The following is a 24653-nucleotide window of genomic DNA, read 5'->3' as shown; positions in this document are numbered from 1 at the left end:
AAAATGATTGTGTGATGATTTTTGGCTATTAAAATGTGTTTGCTGTATTGTAATGAATCTTGATCCCGATCGAGCTGTAGCAAGCTTCTGACTATGAGAATTTGTGATATAACTTCACTTAGATATGCCTAAATTATTATATTGATCAGGTACGTATCATGTACTCGTATTTGAATTTCGATTTGGATTGAATTATAAGGGTATAAGTGATGCAATTTTAAAAGAGTGTTATGACTATAAATGTGATTTTTGTATGTGGCTATGGAACTGGAAGTTGAATGGTCGATAAGCATGTTGTGTTTTTATTCAAGTAATGTAAATGATATGCTAATGTGTATTGCTATATGTGTATATGTACATGAGAATTGAGAGTGATATATCCGGGCTAAGTCCCAAAGAGCATTCGTGCTAGTGATGTATCCGGGCTAAGTCCCGAAGAGCATTCGTGCTAGTGATGTATCCGGGCTAAGTCCCGAAGAGCATTCGTGCTAGTGATGTATCCGGACTAAGTTCCGAAGAGCATTCGTGCTAGTGATATATCCGTGCTAAACCCCGAAGAGCATTCGTGCTGGTGTTATATCCGGGCTAGGTCCCGAAGAGCAATCATGCTGGTGACGTGTATTCAGGCCTTCGTGCCTAGTAGGCTTCATGCCGGTAATTTGAGCAAAGTTTAAGTGTTCATTACTATACGAACTCAAATTTAAATGAGATGATATGTTTAAAAGTGTACATACATGATGTTTATAGACTTGGTTAAGTCATTTCAATGTGTAATAACGAATGAATAAGAGCACTATGTGTGTGAATGATTAGAGGCACTGTGTGTGTGCGAATTCCTTTAACCGAGCACTATGAGTGCGAGATCGGTCAGTGGGAACTAAGTGTGTGAAGTGGAATTCATGTAAGACCTCGTCTGGGACGAAGGCATTGATTTGAGATAGTGTGTAAGACCATGTCTGGGACATGGCATCGGCTCGATATGTGAGAATATGTAAGACCATATCTAGGATATGGCATTGTAAGAGCTATATGTGCTTAATGAGTATCCATAATGATTTCGAATGATTCAACGGGTATATTTAAGATGATAAATTAAGTAAGATCAGATAAGTGATACAGGTATGTACGGAAGGTATGAGAAAATCAGATGAAAGTAAAAAGATGGTGGATATGTTGTTAAGAAATGAATTCATGTTGTAAATGTGTTATGAATTTAGTCTATGGAATGCTTGGTATATGAAGTCATATGTGCTATTGCTAAATGACCCCTATTTTTTTGTTAATCATATTCAAGAAATTATTTCGATTAAGTTTGACATTTGAAAGTCTGTAAGAATTTGTGATGAATGCTGATAATTTTGGATATATGGGTTATGTGCTAAAATAAATCCCATGCCGGTATACAATATGAGGCTTGATGTCAAATCGATTGTATACGGGTATCGTTAACGGTGATTGAATGTGCTAAATGAACTCAATGTTCAGGTATGTGGAAGTTGATTTTCTGTTGGAAATAGGTTAAGTTGAATAGTGAGATATGATGGAGTGATAAAGGATATTTATTGGGATGTTTGAGTATATGTGTACTTTCGGTCAGGTTACAGCTTATACATGAATGAAAATGTGGGTTACAAATATGTGGGTTGATGATGTGAATTATACATATTAATATGTGCTTAATATGTGTTTGAGATGCAATTGTGAATTAAATTAAGTGATTATTACTTATGAAATCAAGAAAATGAGATATATGTGCATACTTGTAGAAATGTTTATGTATTTGTTTTAAGATAAGAAAATGATTTTATAGATCGATGCGAAATCAATAATGAATTACAATTGCCATCGATGAGCTAATGTTTATATGAATATAATTCAATAAGAGGACGTTATCCTAAACTATGCATCGGTAGAAATTTTCGGGGACGAAAATTTCTTAAGTGGGGGAGAGTTGTGACAGCCCTAAAGTGACCCTAGTCGGAAAGCAGTTTCGGGACCGCTAAACCGAGTCACCAAATTATTTGAATATGATATTTATTGTCTAAAATAAATGTGTGAAAATTTTAAGCTTCGATTTAGTAAATTGCATGTGAATTTAGTCAATAGGACTTATGTGTGACATTTTTGAAATGTGATAGATCAAAACATAAGGACCTATTAGTGCATGTTGAAAAAGGGGGGACTTGCATGTCAATTTTTCCCCCCATCTAGTAGTGGCCGGCCATGACATTAGGATGGACAAAGGGTGATGGGCAAAACATGTCATAGACATGTTGTGTTGGTGCATCATGGGAGGAAACAATAAAATAAAATAAGGAGTATGGGTAATAAAATAATAATGGAAAGGTAAATGATGATGAAAAAAAATTGTCTCATCCATGTTTCCCCCCCCCCCCATTGCCGTGAATTGAAGAAAGAAAACAAAAAAAAAAGTGTTCATTCTTGAACATCTTTGGCCGAATAGAGGAAAGAAAGGAAGGGGAAGAGCTTGAGAAAATCGGCTATGGTGGTTTGCTAGACTAAGGTATGTTTGATGTTGTCCTTGAGATTCATGCATGTTTTTAGTTGTTAGTTTGAGTTCTACCTAGCCCATGGTTTAAATCTTTGCTATGAGATGGAGATGATATTCGGCCATGGGTGTTTTCTTCTTGGTTGATGTTTGATGTTGTGGTGATGAGGCATGAAGATGAGTTAAGTTTCGGTTAAGTGTTTTGGAAATGATTAAGCTAGGTGTTTGATCTTTTTGGTTCGGCATAGTACATAAAACGTTGCTAGATGGAGAAAAAATTCGGCCAGCAAGAGGTGTGCTAAGGCCGAATATAATTTTGTATATTAACGAGTAATGCATGTGTTGAATTGATGGAATGGAGAGGATGTTTTAATAGTGCATATATGTGTATTAGCCAAGTTTTGAACTTGAAACAAAATGGTATTTGGTCAATACAAGTGACCATACTTGTAGAATGTATTAAGTATGCAATCGGCCTCAACATAGACATGCATGTTCGGCCACACGAATGAATGCATAGATTGATGTTGTACATTCGGCTATAAGTAAGCATAATGATGATCCTATCTTGACTTAGACAATCGGCTCAAGGAGAATTTGTTAAGTGCTTAGTTAATTGATATTAGGTTAATGATGTGTGTATTTGGTCCTAAAGGTGCACATGAGGAAATGTTTGATTAATTGTACTAAATTGCTTAATGTGATTAAAAATGCGTATGACCATTTTGTATTTGAGCTAAAGGTGGCCATATGACCTATCAAATTCATTGTCATATTCGGCCATAAGCTAGCATAATGAGACTTTAATAAGTTAAATTTGTTTGAATTAGCTCAAGAGCTTAGAGGACCAAAGTTGGATAAAGGAAAGGAAAAAGTGATCGAATAGCCGCCGAAATCGTTCAACAACATCCGAGGTAAGTTTTAAGTGATTAAACGTTGAGTAAATTCAATTATAATAGGACATGATGAGTTGATTTAATAAGATATGATGTGGCCATGATATGTTCTAAGCTCAAATGGTAAGTTCTTAAGTGTTTGAGCTTGGGAATTTAAGGGTAATTTGAAATAGTCTGCTTAGGACAGCAGCAGTAACGTGACTTTAGAAAATCACCATAAATTTATGGATTTGAATTAGAGGCTGAATGAGACATGAAATTAAAGCTTAATGAGTGTAGTTTCTTATAAAAGAAACCGTGTAAGCAACGGAATTTCCGATAATGAGATACTTAAAGTTGTGTGAGACAGCGCAGAATGACACTGTAATCCTTTGTTCTGTTTTTAGAAAATCATTATAAATTGTACAAAAATGGTTATAAGATAAAATTTATATGCTTAGACTCCTTAATGAGTCTAGTTTCAAATGAAATAAAATACAACACATTTTGAATTCTGTAAAATGAGAAATTTGATTCGTAGTGAAGAGTGGTTAGATTAGTCAAACAGTGAAACAGGGGAAACTTTAAGAAAAATCTGGTATTGATTGGCCAAACCTAAAATTCTGGAAATTTTATGGATGGAAGATATACGAGTCTATATTCAGGAAAAATTAAGGGAAAGTGATTTGGAGTTTTGTAGCTCCAGTTATAAATAATTTAGTGACTATTGCTCAGGAAAAACAGCTTGTGCTGAATTTGAGATTGTGTAGTAAACCTTGATAAACTTGTTTTAGTTGCTCATAAGCTATTGATTAAACCCATACGTGAATTCTAAATTGTGATATTGGAAAATGATAGATGTTGATTCAGCCAAGACAGAGTGTATACGTGAAAGTATATGTGGTATGTGAAGTATATTTGGATAATTGTGATGTGAATACATGAAAATCTATATTTTGATTTAGGATTCTATGTGATGGATGTGAACATGCATATATGTGATAAGGCCTAATGGCCGATGTGATGAATGTGAAAGTGTATATATGTGATAAGGCCTAATGGCCGATGTGATGAATGTGAAACTGTATATATATGTGATAAGGCCTAATGGCCGATGTGATGAGTGTGAAAGTGTATATATGTGATAAGGCCTAATGGCCGATGTGATGAATGTGAAAGTGTATATATGTGATAAGGCCTAATGGCCGATGTGATGAATGTGAAAGTGTATATATATGTGATAAGGCCTAATGGCCGATGTGATGAATGTGAAAGTGTATATATGTGATAAGGCCTAATGGCCGATGTGATGAGTGTGAAAGTGTATATATATGTGATAAGGCCTAATGGCCGATGTGATGAATGTGAAAGTGTATATATGTGATAAGGCCTAATGGCCGATGTGATGAATGTGAAAGTGTATATATGTGATAAGGCCTAATGGCCGATGTGATGAATGTGAAAGTGTATATATGTGATAAGGCCGAATGGCCAATGTGATGAATGTGAAAGTGTATGTATGTGATAGGGCCGAGTGGCCAACGTGATGGATGTGAAAGTGTATAAATGTGATAAGTCCCGAAGGGCATTTGTGTCAGTACTATATCCGGGTTAAAACCCCGCAGGCTTTATGCGAGAATATTATCACTGATTAATGTCCGTAGGCTTCGTGCTCGTACTATATCCGAGCTCTAAAGACCCGATGACTACGTGTGGAGATTTTGTCCGGGTAAGACCCGATAACTTCATGTGGAGATTTCGTCTGAGCTAAAGGTCTCACCAATAATCCGAGTAGAGGTTAAAGCTATAAGATTTCATGATAAGAACTGCTTATAAATATATTCAATGCGAAAGGTTAAACAGGTATGTACTCCAAGTTTATATGTGAGCTTGATTTGAACTAAATCATAAGGTAGTTATGTGATGCATACGAGAGCAATCTATGAGACGATTCCTATGATTATGTGACATCGGATCAGTGTGAGAGGTTATGTGAAATCATACAATATATCTATGTCACATGAGCTCACTTTTATGTGAAAGTTTATCTGCCTATTGTATATGACGAGATGTGCATATTCGGTAAAGGGATGGTATGCCCGAAGGAAGAGTGAAATAAAAATACGAACAACTATGTTCTAATTTGATTGTTATCTGTTGACACTGCTTAAAACTTACTAAGCATTGTAATGCTTACTCCGTTTACTTAGTTTTCTCTGTTTTATAGATCTCATTGCGAAGCTACAAGCTCGGGATCGTCAGCAACTAGTCACACTATCACTATCCACTGTTTGGTACTGCTATGTTTTGGATTATCTTATGGCATGTATAAAATAGACTAGTGGCGGAAGAATATTTTGGTTAATGTATATAAGCCATGCGAAAATGGCATCTTTTGAATGTTTACTTAGAGAAGTTTAAATTTTATCCCTGGCTGTGCTTAGTACTTATCTAAATGAATGACCTTTATTTCAAGAAAAAGTTCAAAATTTTACGGTTCTGACATGAGTTACAAGCCCGGTAATGCCCCTTACCTATTCCGGCGACGGTCATGGGATAGGGGTGTTACATGTTGATTAGGTTTAAGAATGTTTTATAAACTATATTTTAAGCATGAAATGTGTATGTTTGAGTAGGCATTGAAATTGGTTATGTAGTGCATTATGGATCTTTGTGTGTGATTGAGCTAAATTGTGTATTAGTTACCTTTTCTGGCATACACGATTTGTCACATGGTTATGTGTCACACACGGTTGGTTGACACAGTCGTGTGCCACTGGTAGTTTAGATACATGATTATTAACACGGCCTCAGTTTGTTACACGACCTTGCGACTTGGTCGTGTGACTTAGATTTACTCGGCTTCAATATTTAGCACAATTAGAGTACATGGTTGTGTGATTCCACATCACACGGTCTCAGCCTATCACACGGCCGTGTGACCCCTATTTTTGTGTTTTTGTCCCACTTTTATGTAAAGTCTCAATTTAGTCCCTGTTTAGTTCTGAATTGTTTTTAGAGCTTTCGTAAGCTCGATTTAAGTCAGATCTTGCACGTATAACTTGCTTTATATTGAATGATTGATATTTAATGATTGTTTTAAAAAATTTTGAATTAAAATAGCATGTTCCTATAATGTTATTTGCTGTAGCATTTTGTAACCCTATTCTGATGATGGAAACAGATAAGAGGTGTTATATGATTAACTATGAACTTTTATTAAATCCAATTAGAAAAGTTAACTAAAAACTATAGCAAAATGATATTTTAAGCATCAAATTATGCCAAAAAATTAAAATAATAAAATAGAAAAATGAGTATACATCATAAGCCTTAGCTGAGTCAAAACAACCTTCACACGTCATTATATTAGGAGATAAAACATTTTCTAGAATTAAAAATAATAATAATAAAAGCCAACTATCACGTAATAGAGACCAGTGAAATTTTTTTAATTTGGATATTTATATCTTTATTATGATTTGTATAGCTGTATTATATTTAATTTGGATATTTATTTCTTTATTTTAATTTATATTTTTTTTTATTATAACTATTATTTCTTAGATAAAATCACTAACAGCGAAAAAACTTAATAAGTTGGTGAGGAATATTAAAAAACGCTCCAATTATGAAATCGAGTGATCTTTCAAAGGGTAAATTATAAAAAAAATGTCACTAAATTATTGTATTCTTTTTATTTTGGTTATTAAATTATTAATTTTTCCTATTTAATCACTAAATTTTTCGAAATAAAATATTTTGATCACTCAAAATTTAAAATTTTTTTATTGATCTAATAAAAAATTTAGTCCTCCAATGTTTATACGTTATATCAGTTTGATCATAAATATAAAATATTCAAAAAATTTAGACCTCAATGTTTACAAAATTTTTCATTTAGCTTGAACTCTAAAAAATTAATAAATTTAGCCCTCAAAACTTACAAAATTTTTCAATTTAGTTCTATTTCAAAAAAATTTTAATAAATTAATTTGTGCTCCTTTACAAAAATAAATAATTTAAGCTTCTTAACCCAACCCAAAAATCTTAGCTTTAGATTTCAAAATTTATAATTTTATCTTACTCCAAATAAAATTTTTTTCATACACTTTGTTTACCAACCCAACACGTGGAAAAGGGAAAAAAATAAATGAAAAGAACACCATATGGTAATGATATTTAAAAGTAACAATTGATGAAGCAAAGTTGATTATAAATATCTGATAGAAGCTATAGCTACCAACTAACTAGCTTATAACAATAAAAAAAATCATCAAACATCAAATTTCTATACTGAAAATACAAAAAAAAAGTGAGTTCAAGTTGCCATCTCTAGTTTCAAAACAAAAGATATTATAGGAAATGGATTGTTTAGATCTAAATAAAGTTACGTGAATTTTTAGAATTCAAATTAAAATGATTAAATTTTTTAAAATTGAGGGTTAGATTTATTGAATGTTTTATATTTAGGATCAAATTTATATAATGTGTAAACATTAGAGGGCTAAATTTATTAAAATATTTTATTTTAAAAAGTTTAGTAACTAAATCGAAAAAATTAATAATTCAATAATCAAAATAGAACAAATACCCATTTTTCAAGTTTACCCTTTATAAAATAATAATAATAATAATAGAAAGATGCAGGAAAGTTTGAATTTAGAGTTTTTCTTTTAAACTTCACATCAACTTTTAATAGTTTCAATGATTGGGACTAAAAGTATAATCAAATTATATAAATTGATTAAATTACGAAATTGAGTATATTAAAAGAAAATCAAAACTCCAATAAAAATAGACAGTCATAAGAGAAATTCTGACAAAAATAGAAAATCACAATTGCGGTGGAGAAAATGACGTGAACAGTGATAGATGCCCATGAAACTTCTAAGTGCTAATATTTACATATATGGCTTCCAACATCCATGCCCTGCTAAAGGATATTACAAATTGACGGACATCGTAGTTGTTTATAGGCAGGAGATGGAAACAAGACCTACCATTGCAGGCTAAAGCATCCCCACTTTCCCTCTCCATTCGACTTCTAAGAAAGCCATTCCCCTTCTAGGCTTTGGCACTGCTGAATTCCCTTTTGGTGCCTCCATTGATACCTTGAAACAAACCAATCTCGAAGCTATCAAACTTGGGTACCGTCACTACAATACGGTTGTTGTTTACCAAACTGAGCAGCCTTTAGGTGAAGCAATATCTGATGCTATTCGTCTAGGGTTAATCAAATCTAGGAATGAACTCTATCACTTCCAAGCTCTGGTGTAGTGATGCATACCATGACTGTGTTCTCCCAGCTCTCAAGCAAACATTCAAGTATTTACTGTTCCCTTCATGTGAAAAGTTTTCACTATGTGTCCTTTTATTGATTCACTAATGCTTCTTGATCTGATGCAGTCGTTGAGAGCACAAAATATATCCTATTTCCTACAAAATAATGAAAAAGAACAGTAAAGGGGAAGTAGGGTCGAATCCTCAGGGACCAGATTGCACGAATGCTTGTTTCTTGAAATCCTGGGCAAAATCGTACCTAAGAAAACTTGCGTTCCTGGAAAAAAATAAAAAAAAACAGAATTAAAAGTTTTGATCTGGAAAAATAAAATAAAAACAAAATTGGAAGTCGAATTGAAACTGCGAAATTAAATAAGTTGCCAAAATTAAAATGGAGAATATAAAAATAAACTGAGTTTGGGAAAAGAGAGAGTTTCTTATGTGGCGAGATTTCAGCCTCCTGTTGTCTTGATTCGCCTTAGGTTCAATAATTGGCTTTTAAGTAATCCTTCTCAAGTAGAATAAGCCAGTTATAGTGGAAGAAGATACCTACGACCACCAACTCCAAGGATTTAGGCTTACAATTTGGCAAAACCTGACTCTAGCCAACAATCGCTTTTGTGGGACTATCTTCTGCTAGATCATCACTTCCCAATGGCGAACACCATGCCATTTTGTCTCTTGGACTCGTCAACCTTTGACTTAGAAAGCCAATGAACCGACTGTGCAACCTTTCCAAAACATACAAAGCGACCATTCCTTACACAAGTTTAAAAGATCACCTATTAAGGGACATGGACGGAAGCGTCAGCCTCGAAATGCGGAGAAGCGATGAATACCCTATTGAGAAGACTAGGCACAGATTCTAAGCCTCATAAACCTTTTTGGGGAATTTTGACAACCTTCGGCTAGATTAGATTTAGTGGCTCATGGTTTTTGGGGAAAATCAAATAAAAATAATGGGAAGTGAATTTTTATTAAAAGAAAATATGGGAAGAACAAACTAGATTTATAGGGAAGAGAGTGTTTATAGTCAAAAAGATGCACAAAATTTGTGTCACTTCATCCCCTATTTATAGTACTAAGAAACCTAACCTATTCCTAATTAAATTCTAAAAGATAAATACAAATAAATAAAGATAATTAAAGATAAAAATAAATCTTAAATCTAAATCTAAATAATTATCCTTAATAATTATCCTAGTATAATTAAACATTAAATAGAGTCTTGTGCTATAAAATCTCTTCTTTTGCATTTTAGCCCTTATGTCGTCCATGCTTGCATTTTTTTGGCACCACTTCTCTCCTACTTCGCATGTTGGCCCACTTTATCTCTAAATTCACGTTTTTTGCCCTTAAATTTACTTCTGCCTTCAATTAAGTCCCTAAAAGATAAAAAATCATAAAATAGTCCAAATTAGTAGGATCATACTCAAAATAAACATGCAATTAGCACATTAAATATGTCGTTCTAGAGTATTATCATGATCTCTACAGGAATTTGAAGCTGGAGTATCTTGATCTCTATCTAATTCATTGGACACTGAGTTTGAAGCTGAATAAATGGGAATTTCCTTTCAAGGAGGAGGACCTTGGTCCCATAGATCTAAAATCTAAATGGGAAGCAATGGAGGAGTGTCAAGCTCTTGTGCTAACCAAATCTCTAGGTGTAAGCAATTTGTGATGCAAGAAACTCCAGACCATCCTTTCCACTGCCCAAATCCCACCAGCGGTGAACCAAGTAAGGGTCACTTTAATTTCCAAATAATTTTGTTTCATGATGTTGGATTTGGGGTGAAAGGTGGAGATGAACCCGTTGTGGCAACTGTGAAAAATAAAGTAAAATAAAATAAAGAACACACAAATTTTTACGTGGAAACCCTTTTCAGGAAAAAAAACATAGGCAAAGGGGAAGAAAATTCACTATGTCGAATTTGAATAATTACAAGAAGAATAGACTATGTCTATTTATAGGCTTGTAAAGCCATATTCTAGTAGGACGGAAACACCTTATTTTAATCAATATAAAAATAGATGGAGTTTAATAAGGTTTAAAAAACCTTATTCTAAAATAAAATAAAAGAAGTGTAGTTCTATATGGATTTTAATTTTATTTTATTTTACCATTGTATTTTATTTAAATAAGGATTCGGGTCATTTAATTCTAACAGCAACAAAAGAAGCTGAGGAAGTTTTGTGAGGAGAATGGCATACTTATCGAAGCTTACTCTCCTCTGGGGGCCAAATGAATAGCGCGAGGAACAAATCGGGTGATGGAATGTGAGGAATCCCAAAGAAATTGCCCAAGCCAAGGGACAATCACTTGCTTAGGTATTATATATATTAGACCCCTGGCAGACACCATTTATTTCCTGTTTTTCCCTTCCGTTAGCATATTAAGAAAGTTGACACTAATAAATAGGGGACTGTTTCGGAATGAAAATAAACAGGTTTGCATGAGATGGGCATATGAGCAAAGAGTATGTGTGCTTGAGAAAAGCTTCAACAAAGTGTTGGTGTGTGGCAATGAAATTAATTTATGATAAATTAACAAGGGCTTTAAGGTGTGTATTAATATCACTTTTTTTAAGGTTTTATTCACCCTATCTATATTATGGTGCGTAAAAGAGTTATTGGCAAATGAACGACAAAATGAATCCCAATAATTGTCTACTTTTTGTACCGATAAAAACAGTCCACTGAATAATAAGAGAAGCATAGTAAGGATATTAATTTTTATAAAAATTTTAATTTGCATTAATTTTTTATAGAATAATTGAAAAAGTCGAAAAAAACTTTCTTTCTATATTATTACGTATGTCATACAAATGAAATTTCACTTCATAGAAAGTGTCATATCTCTTCATAGGGATATGACAATTTTTGAATTTAAGAGATATAACTCATCACCATAACAAATAATTGCAACATCCCGATTTTGAGCCTGGTCGGAATAGTGGTTTCGGGACCACAAATCCGACGAAGAAAATTTTATTTTTATTATATTTTTATGGTCTACGATTTCACGGAATAATTTCATGAAAATTTCGTTTGAAAATTTTGACGTTTGGGCACTCAATTTAGTCAAAAGGACTAAATTGTAAAAGGTTGCAAAATGTGTGTTCTAGTTCACAAATGTACTAAGTACTTGTGAGTAATGGGTTTTTAAATTGGAGATCCTTAAATGGTAAATAGCCCATTTTGTAATTAGTGGACAAAAATGGACATGGCATGGTATGTTTTTATTTATTTTTCATTAAGGGTATTTTAGTAATTTGGAAAATAAAGCCAAAATAACTAAGAAAAAGATGTCATCTTCTTCATTTTTCTCATGCCATAACCGTATATGGAGATGGAAGACATGGCTAGGGTTTGTAAAACTTCCAAGCTTGATTGTAATTCTATCTTTGTCCCGTTTTTAATGTTCTTTGCATTTTTGAAATCCTCGTAGCTCGATTTACCCATTTCTACCATTAATTTGAGCTAGGGTTCATGTTTAAAAATTTACCCATCTGTGACATGCATGCATTTTGATGTCTAATGGTAGAAAATGAGTGTTGGGTGTTAGATAAACAACTTTTGCTAAGTAATTTTACGTGAAAACGAGTAAAACGATATAATCGGTAAAAATATATAATGTTCATAAGTACATGTTAGAGTGAGAATTTGATGTTGTTATAGAAGGGAAAAATGATCAGCATGTCGTAAAACATAAGAAAATAGGATGAATTTTAATTTTCGAACCTTGGGAAAAAAGTGCAAATATGCAAAAGTTTAGGGGTCAAAATACAAATTTGTAAAAATATGATTTATGGACCCATTTGAATAATGTGAGTAATAAATGAGCTATATTTGTAATGTTAAATCAAGGAAATCGAGATTTGGGCTAAAATCGAGAAAATACCAAGTAGAGGACTTAAATGGTAAAAATGGTCATTTTCGTATACGAGGTAAGTTCATATGATTTTTAATAATGCAATGTGTATTTTAATGTTATTTCTTTGATAGTATATGAGATGTAAGTTTATATGTAAATAATGTATTGTTTTATTATGTTATAATATTTTATTTTGTGACATGTGATATAAGTTTTAGTATTGTTCAATTAATGGACACAAACGGTGATTTGTGGTTGATGAATGGAGATTAAATGAGGAAATCTCGGTTGAACCTTCGGAATGAAAAAATGTGGTGCTAAGTGGATATTCCACGATTACACATATTGATACATGTAACGTGGTGCTAAGTGGATATGCCACGTTTACATATATCGATTCATTAACGTGGTGCTAAGTGGATATACCACAGTTAAACATGTAACGTGGTGCTAAATGGATATGCCACGATTATACATGTTAATTTGAAAAGTGGCGCTAAGTGCTTATGTCACAATTACATGTTAGCCCAATAGTGTGGTGCTATGTGCATATACCACTAAGTTGGGCATTAATTACTGAAGGTGGAGCTATGTGCTAAAACCACCAGATATTGTTATTTTCCAAAGTGTTCACCGGGAGAAACAAGTTTGCTAAATAAAATTTAACGTGAAAAAAAATGTGGGATAATACTAGAATATGAATATATGAGTTTTGAATTATGAGTTAGATACGTGATTGAATTTTTGATAAGAGGAATATGGATAAGTATTATCTTGAAAGTTGATAATAAGAAATTTTAGTGAAGGAATGAAATTTGAGCTAAACAGTCTAAAACAGCAGTAGGGGAGTGACTTTGGAAAATCACAAAAAATGGTAAAAGTTGAAATAGAAGTGGAATAAGATATGGAATTAAAGCTTATTAAATCTATTTTCATATAAAAGAAACAAAGAAAACAAAAAAACTCCGTATTTTGAGATATTTATATTTTTGTAAGACTGGTTTAGACTGATTTCGTGATCCCCTGTTCTAAATTGTAAAAATCATTAAAAATTGTAAAAAAAAATAGTTAAGGAACATAATTTATATGGTTGAATTCCTTATTGAATTTATTTTCAGAAGAAATAAACGAGAACCTCATTTGAATTTGGTAGCAAAAGATAATTAAATTTTAGTGAAGAGTGGTTAGAGTTGCTGAACCGTGAAACATGGGAGACTTCAATAAATAAATTGTATTAATTTGCCTAACCAAAAATTCTCAAATTTTTATGGTAAGAATAAATGTGAGTCTAGTATTTGAAAAAATTAACGAATCTTAATTTGGAATCCTGTAGCTTGAGTTGTAAATAAATTACCGACTATGACTCGAGTAGACAGCTTGACCAGAATATGAATAAAAGTGTAATTATAGTTGTTTTACCTAAGGAAACATATTGGTAAATTGCTTATTAATTTCATATGGACTTACTAAGCATAAAGTTTACCCCCCTCTCCATTTCTTTTAGTATTGGCAGGTCGGCTCGAGGTGAAAGATTGTCGGAAGCAGCATCACACTATCAGAACGTTGATGTGAAGTGTTGATAAGCTTCAAGTGTTTTCAAGTGAGTGGCATGTATAGAGATTTAGTCTGTATGATAGTTAGTATGATTTAGCCAAACGTATAAGTTTATTATGGTTAAATCTATATAGCCATGTAATGTGGTTTATATTCGATTATTGGGTTGTAAGTCTAATTGATTATGCGTGCTTGATCCATTGCTTTATGATATGTGCATGTGAATGAATGTTTCGAAATAAAAATGAAATTTTATAGCCCGTATTTTAGTTGGATGTTTGTATGTTTGTCTGGTAATGCCTCGTACCCTATCCCGATCTCGGGTACGGGTAAGGGGTGTTACATATAACAATTTTTAACTAATAATCAACATAACTTTTGATTAGTTATGGCTTTTAATTTGCAACAACAATATAAAAAATGTTTCAAAGGATAAAAGAAAACCTTGGTATCTTTTACCGGAAGCTATGATGAGTTGCATAAAATAAGCCAACTTCCACAGTGCAAATATATGCAGCAGGGGATTTTGTATCAGATGATGGCCCTCACAAGACTGTCGAAGAGTTTTGGGATGGAGAGGTTTGAAGCTAATCATCTACTATATTGGGTTCATTACAAATAAAACAAATGAATCCCCATATACACTCGTATATATATGTATCTTCAGAAACCCAAGTGTTGTCCAAGTTCCTTGGTTAGAACATTTCCAAAATAATAGGTGAAATGAAACCTGTTGGTATTAACAGACGGATTTTCTGCAATTTAAACCGTATCGAGAGTGGTTTTCCATCTATACTATAATTATAAGCTCTTATAATTTGCATAAGCAAAAAATAAGCGAAGAGTTGCAAAATTAGATACATCAAAATTCTTAAAAAAGAGCAACAAATATTACAAACTTTTTATCTTCTTAATTCTTATATAAACCATTATGATCAAATAAACATTACCTTATTATTCAAGCACTATTACTGCTTCCATTAGCTGATCCAGGCATCAGCTCCCTTAGCATTGCCACCACCTGCAACATGCTAGGCCTTTTGGAAGGGAAATCATCCACACATTGCAATGTTATCTCCAAGTACCTCATCATCTCCTTAACTTCTTCTGCTTCTGCTTCATCAGTTCCTTTAGTCACCAACAATATTTCTGGGTCTATCACTTCCATGTGTTTTTGTTCTCTTATCTTCATTTTTACCCACCCAACCAAGTTGGTGTCCCCGAAATCCTCTTTATCGGTCGGACGCTTCCCTGTCAAGAGTTCCAGCAGGACAACTCCAAATGAATAGACGTCACCCCTTACCGTACATCGGAAACTTTGGTAGTATTCTGGTGGGACATAACCAGGTGTGCCTGCAAGTGTGCTCACACTTAAATGAGTGTCAAGGGCACTTATGAGCCTTGCCATCCCAAAATCTGAGACCCTGGCTTCCATTTCATGGTCTAATAGCACATTGCTTGACTTCATATCTCTATGTATGATATGAGGGATGCAATTGTGGTGGAGGAAACAGAGTCCTTTAGCTGCACCTCTGGCAATTTTTTTCCTTTCTTCCCAAGTTAGAATCCGTCGATCTCTCGCTTTTGCTCTTCCATGGAGCATTTCTTCAAGACTGCCATACTCCATGAACTCATAAACAAGCAGTCTTTCCTCTCCAATCATGCAGTATCCCAACAATGGCACTAGATTCCTATGTTTAATCTTTCCTAAAGTTTCCATTTCAGCCATGAATTCTCGATCACCTTGGCAGCTCAATCGAATAAGCTTCTTGATGGCGACACTCGAGCCGTCCTTCAAAGTGGCTTTGAAAACTTCTCCAAACCCACCACAACCTATGAGGCTTGCTGCTGAGAAACCATTGGTAGCCTCAATGAGTGTGGAAAACTTTAGCTTCCTCAGCTGTCTCTGGAACGTTGCCACATTGATGCTCAGCGGTTCTTTCTCTTTCTCAATCTTCCATGTTGTAGCTGCATGAACTGCTTGCAACCTGTTAAGCATCTTGACTTCCTCGGCTTCCCTCCGCCTCGCACGCATCGCGATGGCCCATACAATCAAAATACAGATAGATGCAATGGATATAAGGATCCCAAGGACAATGCTATTAGCCCATGAAACAGCAGCAGGCTTCCTACGTCTTTTGCCACCATCTAAATCTGAATTTGTTGTAGCAGCTTGATTGTTTCCATTACGGCATTCAGGCAATGGAACTCCACAAAGTCCTGGATTATTGGCATACTGGGTTGCTGGAAGTGTACTCAACTGACCCCTTTGTGGAATTGGCCCTGTTAATTCATTGTAAGACAAGTCAATCTGCACCAGGAACGATAGGTTCGAGAATGACTCTGGGATTTGGCCCTGCAACCTGTTATGTGATGCATCAAACACACCTAAGTTCCTCAGCTGGCCAAGGGACGAGGGAATCTCTCCAGACAGCTGATTATGTGCTAGTTCAAGAACTTGCAAAGCCACCATTTCACCTATTTCGATTGGGATTTTCCCACGAAGCTGATTGTAAGAGAGATCCAAATACTCCAGCGTCTGGTATTGTGTGAAAAGACTCAACACCGGCCCAGAATACATCCTTGTAAAATCACAGCTTTTCAAGTTGGATATCTGCAACAATCTTTCAGGCCTGATCCCAGCAAACTCCAACAGTCCTCCAACTCCTTTACACGAATTCCCCACGTTCCTCACGAAAACCAGAGTGTTACCCGACAGAATTCCACTCAAGGACTTTGCCCCAAGCTGCCGGCCAAGTCTGGGTGGGATTTCTCCGGTCAGCTTGTTGCTGTTCAAATCTAACCAAACCAAGCTAGTGCAATTCCCTAGCTCTCCTGGTATCTCACCGCTCAAGCTATTGTTTGCTAGCTGAAGAACAGCTAACCTTGATAAAAGGCCGAATTCTCGTGGGATTGAACCCGTGAGTTCATTGCTTGTGAGAGATATCCATTCCAGATTGCTGCAGTTGAATAACTCCACAGGTATCTCACCACTAAGTCGGTTGTTATTAAGGATCAGATCTTTTAATTTGCTGCATTTTCCCAATTCTGTTGGGATTTGCCCCTCCAAGTCATTGAACCATGCTATCAGCTGCTCTAGATTCTCAAGCGCCCCAAGCTCCGTTGGGATCGATCCATTGAGATAGTTCAAACTAAAATCAACTGTCCTCAGCCGGGGACATTGTGACAATTGAGTTGGAATTTGTCCAGCAACGAGATTGTCTGGGATCTTCAGCTCTTCAAGTGCGGCAGCTCCTGGGCATATATCAGGTGGAATGGTCCCAAAGAATTTATTGGAACTCAAATCCACAATTCTCAAGCTCTTACAATATGAAATCGAAGAAGGAAATGGCGCAATGATGATGTTATTACTCAACAACAAAGCCTCTAATGCACCAAGATTCTCAAGGATAGAATCTGGAAAGGGGCCCGTTATGTTGTTATTAGATAAATCAAGAAGCTGAAGATATGAACATGAAGATAATGAACTGGGAACTGGGCCTGAAAAGTTGTTGAAAGAGAGCCTGAGTGCCAAAAGTGAGTCACATGCATTCCCCAACTTCGAAGGAATCCAACCAGTGAGATGGTTAAAAGAAAGGTCAAGCCTTTGTAAGGTTTTAAGCTCCCCTAAAGAGCTTGGGATCTCCCCAGTGAGAGAATTGAGTGAAAGATTCAATGCAGTGACCTTGGTGCAATTCGAAAGATAAACAGGAATGGAATCAACAAAACGGTTTGAAGACAAATCAAGGACCAGCAAGGAATTGCAAGAATTCTCTAATTTCAACCCTGAAATAGAACCTGTGATGTTGTTAGCAGAGAGATCAAGAACCTGCAACTTATCAGGATTTGATGAAAAAAGATTATCAGGTAAAGTCCCTGTGAGATTATTATGGGATAAATTCACGTATTCAAGATTTGGAAGCTTGGAGAAAATGGTATCAGGGAATAGACCAAAAAGACCAGTGTCAGACAACTGGAGACGCTTCAATCCATATGGGAGGAGCAGCAAAGTCGTTGAATTTACAGTGAACATATTCCCAGACAAATCCAAAGAATATAACATATCAAGAGAAGCCAAAGGGTTGAAAAAGATGGTGCCATAGAGGCTACACTGGTTAAGGTCAAGCTGAACCACTCTACCCGATGAGCATTTAACTCCATACCAAAGGCATGGACTGGTTTCAAGCTTCCACCCTGATAGAACTCCAGTCGGGTCGTTGTCGATCATCTTTTTGAACCCAAGTAAAGCTACTGCATCGGTTTTGATGGATGGAACAACCGTTTGTTCCGCTGCTGAAACTGAGATATACACTGTAAAGATAAGTATGAGAGGCAGATGATAGGAAAGCTGAACTGGTTTCCCCTCCATTGAAGAAACACACAATTGAGAGAGAGAAAGAGGGAGGGAGAGGGTGCAATGTTTAGAAGAGAGAGTGGGAGTGGCGAATATGATGAGAAACTGTTGTGAGTGCAAAGCAGAAGAGAAGCTTTAGAAAAAGGGAAAAAAGAAAGGAAAGGAGGGAGGGGAACATGGGAAAGCAATATGAAGAAAATAAAATGGGAACTTCAGATGGAAATTGATGGTGGAATGTGAGGTATACATTGAACAAATACGGTTCCATTGCATTGATCCATACATTCATGGATTTGGGTTTAGTACTAGAAAACGTAGACTAGAGAGAAAAACATCAAAATCAAAAGCATTGATTTGACATATGGTCAAAAGGAAAAGGACCCACAGACAAGTTCTGTCTTTACATAAAATAAGGGGGGAAAATGTTAAATTTGGAGTACGCATGGGTTGAGTGATCATTGATCCAAGAGTCAGTGTTTGTTTGTCAGAGAGAATGTTTTTCTGTTTCATATTTGAGAAATGTATGATCAGATGAAGAAGATTCAGTCCCATTTGTATGTAACTTTTAACATTACAGATCCATTTTGTTTGTTTCCCATTGGCATCCATGCATTTCCAATCTTGGCTTCAACTCAATCTTTTTGGATCAATGTATTTTATTTCAGACTAAATTCGAATCTAAAATTTCTCATTGATGTAAAACTTTTTCATTTCTTAAACCTTTCCAGTTCAAGACTTGTTTATCTTAATTATTGGAAAAAAGTTGTAAAACCAATGGAATCAAATACAAGTAAAAAGGATAATGTATAGATTTTTTTTATGCCGTAATAAGAAATAATGAAGGAAAAGCATAAATTGGTGATAAGGGAATATGGTCCACTTGGGAGAAAACATTAATTATATAAACCATTGAATTTTATTGTTTTTAAAGAAAATTAATTGTGGGAGAATAAAAATGAAGGCCCACAAACAAACAACAATCAATTAGCTCTTGTGGTTAATGGCTGGAAGAATATTTGGCATGAGAAGTGATGATGCCCCCATTTGCTCCCTCTTTTTCTCTCTGCTAACCAAACTAATTGGATTAGCTCTAAAAAGTATGATGAAAAAGTGAAGTGCATCCAAGCAAATATGTTTAAAATCCTTTCAACTTTCACAAAAAAATATATACTCTTAAGATTTATCTACTATGTAAAACGAAAATTATTCTCTCTTTTTGCTATCAACAGTCTACTTCATATTTATTTTTTTCATTTTCTTCTTTTTTTTAATTACAAAAAAATATCACATTGAATTATTAGAAAATAAGCTTAAATTATATTATTTTTTACTTCAATTAAAATTAACTTATTTAATTTAATTATAATTAATTGAGAAGTGAATTCTTTAAACTATTTTTATTTAAAATAATTAACGGTATTTAAAATATTTTAATGATAACAAAGTTTAAGAAATAAAGGAAAAATTATAAATAAATCTAAATATTGTTATAAAATAAAGAGAGATGGAGAGAATAAAGAACAAAGAACAAAGAAAGCAATAGAGAATGTATTTTATTGATCAAAGAGATAATTACAATGCTTCATCAGAGTCTCTATTTATAGGCATAAAAAGTATAAAAGAAGTAGAGATCTAATTCTAATAACTATTAAAATTTAAAATGCATCAAAATTTTATCTTGATCATGATAGACATCCGCTTAATAAGATATTCATAACACTTCCCCTTAAATGTCCATTGGTAGATAATGTGTCTCATTAAAACTGTCGAGACCATTTTTAAATTGAGTTTTGAAAAATGGAATCGACTTTAAGAAAAATGAAAATGGGAGTCACCACCAATCTTTTTAGGTGTGATTAGATCACCTTATAAAATGTTTTGTTTTAAAACATTAATTTTGGTCTACGAAAGTCGAGAAAATAGATTCGGGAGTCGGTTACGTACGAGGAAGGGTTAGCACCCTCGTAACGCCCAAAAATTGGTACCTAATTGATTATCAAGTGTCTTTAATGTCGAAGATTTAAAATTTTTAAGATCTGATCCTCTTTAGAATATTTTAATTTTGAAAAATTAGGGTTCACTTGTATCAAATGAATCAAAATATTACATCCAACAAGTTAAGAAGCAATATCTTTAAGACATTCGGAGCTAAGACAGCCCTTTTGAAAATCCCTATCTTAAAACGACAAAACGCTATATCCAGTAAGTTAGGACATAACACTTTGAAATTCCAAGACAGTTGCTCGTATTTTGAAAACCTTAAAAACTTAGAAGGGTACTTGACTATTCGAACTCAACGAGAAAAGTCGCAACCCAGTAAGTTAGGGCACTACCTTTCTTGAGGCTTCCAAATACCAAGTATTGCCTTTTTTTTTTTGAAAACTTTTGAGTAATTTGGCAAAAATGAATTTCTTTATTTAACGTTTACTCATGCAGAAGAATGGTGTTAATATATATCACAAGACAAATATACCAAAGGTAATAAATTACAACATGTTATAATTCATAATAATATAGGCAAATAAGAAATAACCTAAAATAATGAAATATACACATCATAAGATGATTATGCTAAAAGATAAACCTATACAATATTAGTAAATAGAAATACAAAAACAATTCATAATAAATTAAAGAATATAAAAGTTGAAGTGGAAATCAAAATTTATAACAATAAGGAGTGACAAAATAACACTTAAAAAAATAAATACGAATGATTAAAACACCAAATCGATATTTATGAAGCGGAGGAAAAAATGATAATATTTAAAAAACATATATATAATAATTTACATATTTAAGTAAGTAAAAAAATAAAAGAAAAGGATATAATAATATATAACAATTTAATATACATAGGAAAATATTTTTTTAAAAAAAACTTTATTATTAAAACAATTAGAAATATCATACATATTAAATATTTTAAATAAGTAATACAAAACATTAAGATTTTTAAGAGAATAGAAATATAATAGATGATATTAAAAATGGGATTATATGCATAAGATATATCTATAATGAAATATATAATAAAATATAATTTATAGATAAAATATAATATAATATAATATAATGGATAATATATATAAATAAAAATAATAACTAATATTTATAAAAATAAATAATATAAAAAAATATTTAAAATAAAAAAGGATTAAAATTGAATTTAATTAAAGAATTTGGGGCAAAATGCCAAAATAATAAAATAACTGGGCCTAATTAAAACTCCAGCTAAAAGCCGAGGGACTCATTGGGTAATTAAACCCTAATCCCAAAACGACACCGTTTCCAAAATGGATCTTAAAGGCCGTTAGGATTAAATTAAAACTAATATAGAATATTAGGGCCGAATTAAAAATAAAATAAAATGAAATTATAAAATTTAATAAACCGGAAGGATCAATTGGGAAATTTGCCCATTTATCGAAAACGCACGGATCTCCCTCGGGTCATCGGGTCAACACGCAGATCCTCTGTTGAAATGACGCTGTTTAAATGTTTATTGAACTAAACCAAAACGACGCCGTATCCATTGCACTATATAAATCATTTTTTGTTTCAAAAATCATTTTAGAAACCATTTCAGAAAAAAAAATAAAAGAAAAGGAAGAAAGAGAGCTCTAAAACTCTCTCAGAGCTCTGGCCAATGGCCGTCTTGGCTCGTCCTAGAGCACCACCGCCTTCGGCCACACGCGCTTCACGCGCCACCATCTGAGCCACCGTGCTCGGCGGTTAGAGTTTTTTACAGCTCCCTTTTTTAACAGCGAATCGAAAAGGTAATTTTTTTACCATCTTTATAATGTATTTTCACTATATGCTTGTATCAAAAAATATGTAATGAAAAGAAGATAAAGAGTATCACCTCTCTTTGATTTCTCTTTTTTATATATTTTGTATCTATAAAAAAAACCCGTCCTTTTACATTGTTTTGATTCAGGCTTTTATAGCCACTGTTTACAACATAAATCTTTGGCATGTTCCTATTTGCTCTATTGCTTGCCATATGCTGTTGGTACTGTCCCTTTTTGTTTCCTTTTGCAGGTGAGTGAAGAAATCCCAACAGAAGATGCGCCGATGATGGCGCGATGTGGCGCTGAAGTTACGGCACTGATGGAGGGCTACTAGAACGTCACGAGTTGAAGGGTCACATCGCTTGGAATGCTTGCGACGCAAACCCTAACTAGGGTTCCCTGAAGCTGAAGGCAGATTGGGCCAATTGGGCCGATTAAATCTTGGGTTTAGAGTATCAGGGGTAGGGTGTAAATGGGTCTGCTAGGTAGTTCTAATTTTGGGCCTACGGGCTATTGTAAATGGACTATCAAGGGACTGTTTAATTTTTTTAATTAATTTAATTCTTGCAAGCCCGTGTAAATTTGGGCTATTACAAAAACCTTATTAGAAAAAATCCTGTGAGATTAAAAATCTAACGAAGGAAAAAGAGTACACAATCTTCTATTACAAGCTACCTCGTTAAAAACCTTTACCAGGAAACATTGGTTAAAGGAAAAGAGTACAACTTGTTTTTAGACTCCTCCTAATGGCAACATTATATTACATCTTTAAGTCAACACATTTCAATCATGTGTAGTAGTCTTTCAAATGTTGAAGTTGGAAATGCCTTAGTAAAAAGATCTGCTAAATTATCACTAGAACAAATTTGTTGAACATTTATATCATCTATTTTCTCAAGATCATGGGTGAAGAATAATTTTGGTGAAATATATTTCATTCTGTTACCTTTGATAAAACCACCATTCAATTGAGCTATACATATTGCATTATCTTCGTATAAGATAGTTGGCATTTTTTCCTGTAAAAGTAAATTACATATCTTCTGGATATGCTGGGTCAATAACCTTACCCAAACACACTCTCAACTTACCCCATGCATTGCATTTATTTTTGCATCATTTGAAGAAGCAGCAGCTGATGTTTTCTTTGTTGAACGCCATGATATGATAGTACCCCCACATGTAAATAAATATCTTGTTTGAGATCGACCTTTATGTGGAACCGATCAAATATCTTGCATCAACATAGATGACTAATAGGGATTTTGAATCATTTGAATAAAATAACTCCATATCAATAGTCCCTCTGAGATATCTAAATACATGTTTTGGAGAAGAACTAAATCTTGCAAACAAGTTTAGAGTGGAAGCTATATTAGGTCTTGTGTTGTTTGCAAGACACGTCAATGCCCCTATGGCACTTAAATATGGTACTTCAGGGTCAAAAAACTCTTCACCATTCTTGCAAGGATGAAATTGATCTTTATTCACATCTAACGATCGCACAACCATCGGAGTGCTTAATAAGTATGCTTTATCTATGTAAAATTTCTTTAATATATTTTCCGTATAAGTTGGTTGAACATGAATTTCATCTTTTAAATGCTCGATCTGTAAGTCAAGACAAAACTTTGTTTTTCCAAGATCTTTCATCTCAAATTCTTTCTTTAAACAATTTACTATATTTTGGAGCTCTTCAGGAGTTCCAATAATATTTAGATCATCAACATAAATAGCAATTATCACAAAATCTAATCCAAACCTTTTTATAAAGAAACATGGACAAATTGGATCATTTTTGTAACCTTTTTTTAATAGGTATTCACTAAGACGATTGAACTACATACGTCTAGATTGTACAACATCCATTAAATGCATGCCAAGTTTTTCAAGTACTACTAGACTAATAAGATATCTAAACGTGATTGCATCTACCACAGAAGAATATGTCTCTTCATAATCAATGTCGGGCCTTTGCAAAAAATTTTATGCTACAAGTCGTGCTTTATGTCTTATGACTTCATTTTTTTTCATTTCGTTTTTGTACAAATACTCATTAATATCCTACCGGCTTTACACCTTTAGGTGTTTGAACTATAGGTCCAAAAACCTCACGATTAGAAAGTGAATTCAATTCTGCTTGAATTGCATCTTTCCATTTTGGTCAATCTTTTATATTTCTACATTCCTTAATAGATTTAGGCTCAGGATCATCATTTTCTTTTTCTACTTCAATAGTAACATTATATTCAAAATTGTTGTCGACAACTATATTTTTTCGATTCCATCTTTTCCCCCAAGTGACATAACTTATCAAGATCTCTTCATTATCATCATTTTCAGGTACCTCAATCCTTTCTGGGGTTTATGATTATGATTAGTAATATCTTTGGCCTCTTCTTAAGAA

General features: G+C 33.8%; 1 protein-coding gene and 1 pseudogene across 1 annotated transcript; one reads left to right on the top strand and one right to left on the bottom strand.

Annotated features, from left to right (window-relative positions):
- The first annotated feature begins 8240 nt into the window (after nucleotides 1–8240).
- Nucleotides 8241–14739, top strand: LOC107937489 (non-functional NADPH-dependent codeinone reductase 2-like; annotated as a pseudogene).
- A 110-nt stretch (nucleotides 14740–14849) lies between these two features.
- On the bottom strand, nucleotides 14850–18728 carry LOC107937492 (serine/threonine-protein kinase BRI1-like 2). Its single transcript, XM_016870380.2, has one exon. It carries the CDS (start codon nucleotides 18465–18467, stop codon nucleotides 15057–15059), a length of 3411 nt encoding a protein of 1136 aa, XP_016725869.1. The 5' UTR covers nucleotides 18468–18728; the 3' UTR covers nucleotides 14850–15056.
- Nucleotides 18729–24653: the final 5925 nt, after the last annotated feature.

The sequence above is a fragment of the Gossypium hirsutum genome, chromosome A01 (assembly GCF_007990345.1).
Source record: "Gossypium hirsutum isolate 1008001.06 chromosome A01, Gossypium_hirsutum_v2.1, whole genome shotgun sequence".
NCBI lineage: Eukaryota > Viridiplantae > Streptophyta > Magnoliopsida > Malvales > Malvaceae > Gossypium > Gossypium hirsutum.
This window is presented reverse-complemented; position numbering and strand designations above follow the sequence as displayed.

What these genes read in the sequence shown, in the direction of transcription:
- LOC107937492 (XM_016870380.2), bottom strand. Translation starts at nt 18,467, where the DNA reads ATGGAGGGGAAACCAGTTCAGCTTTCCTATCATCTGCCTCTCATACTT.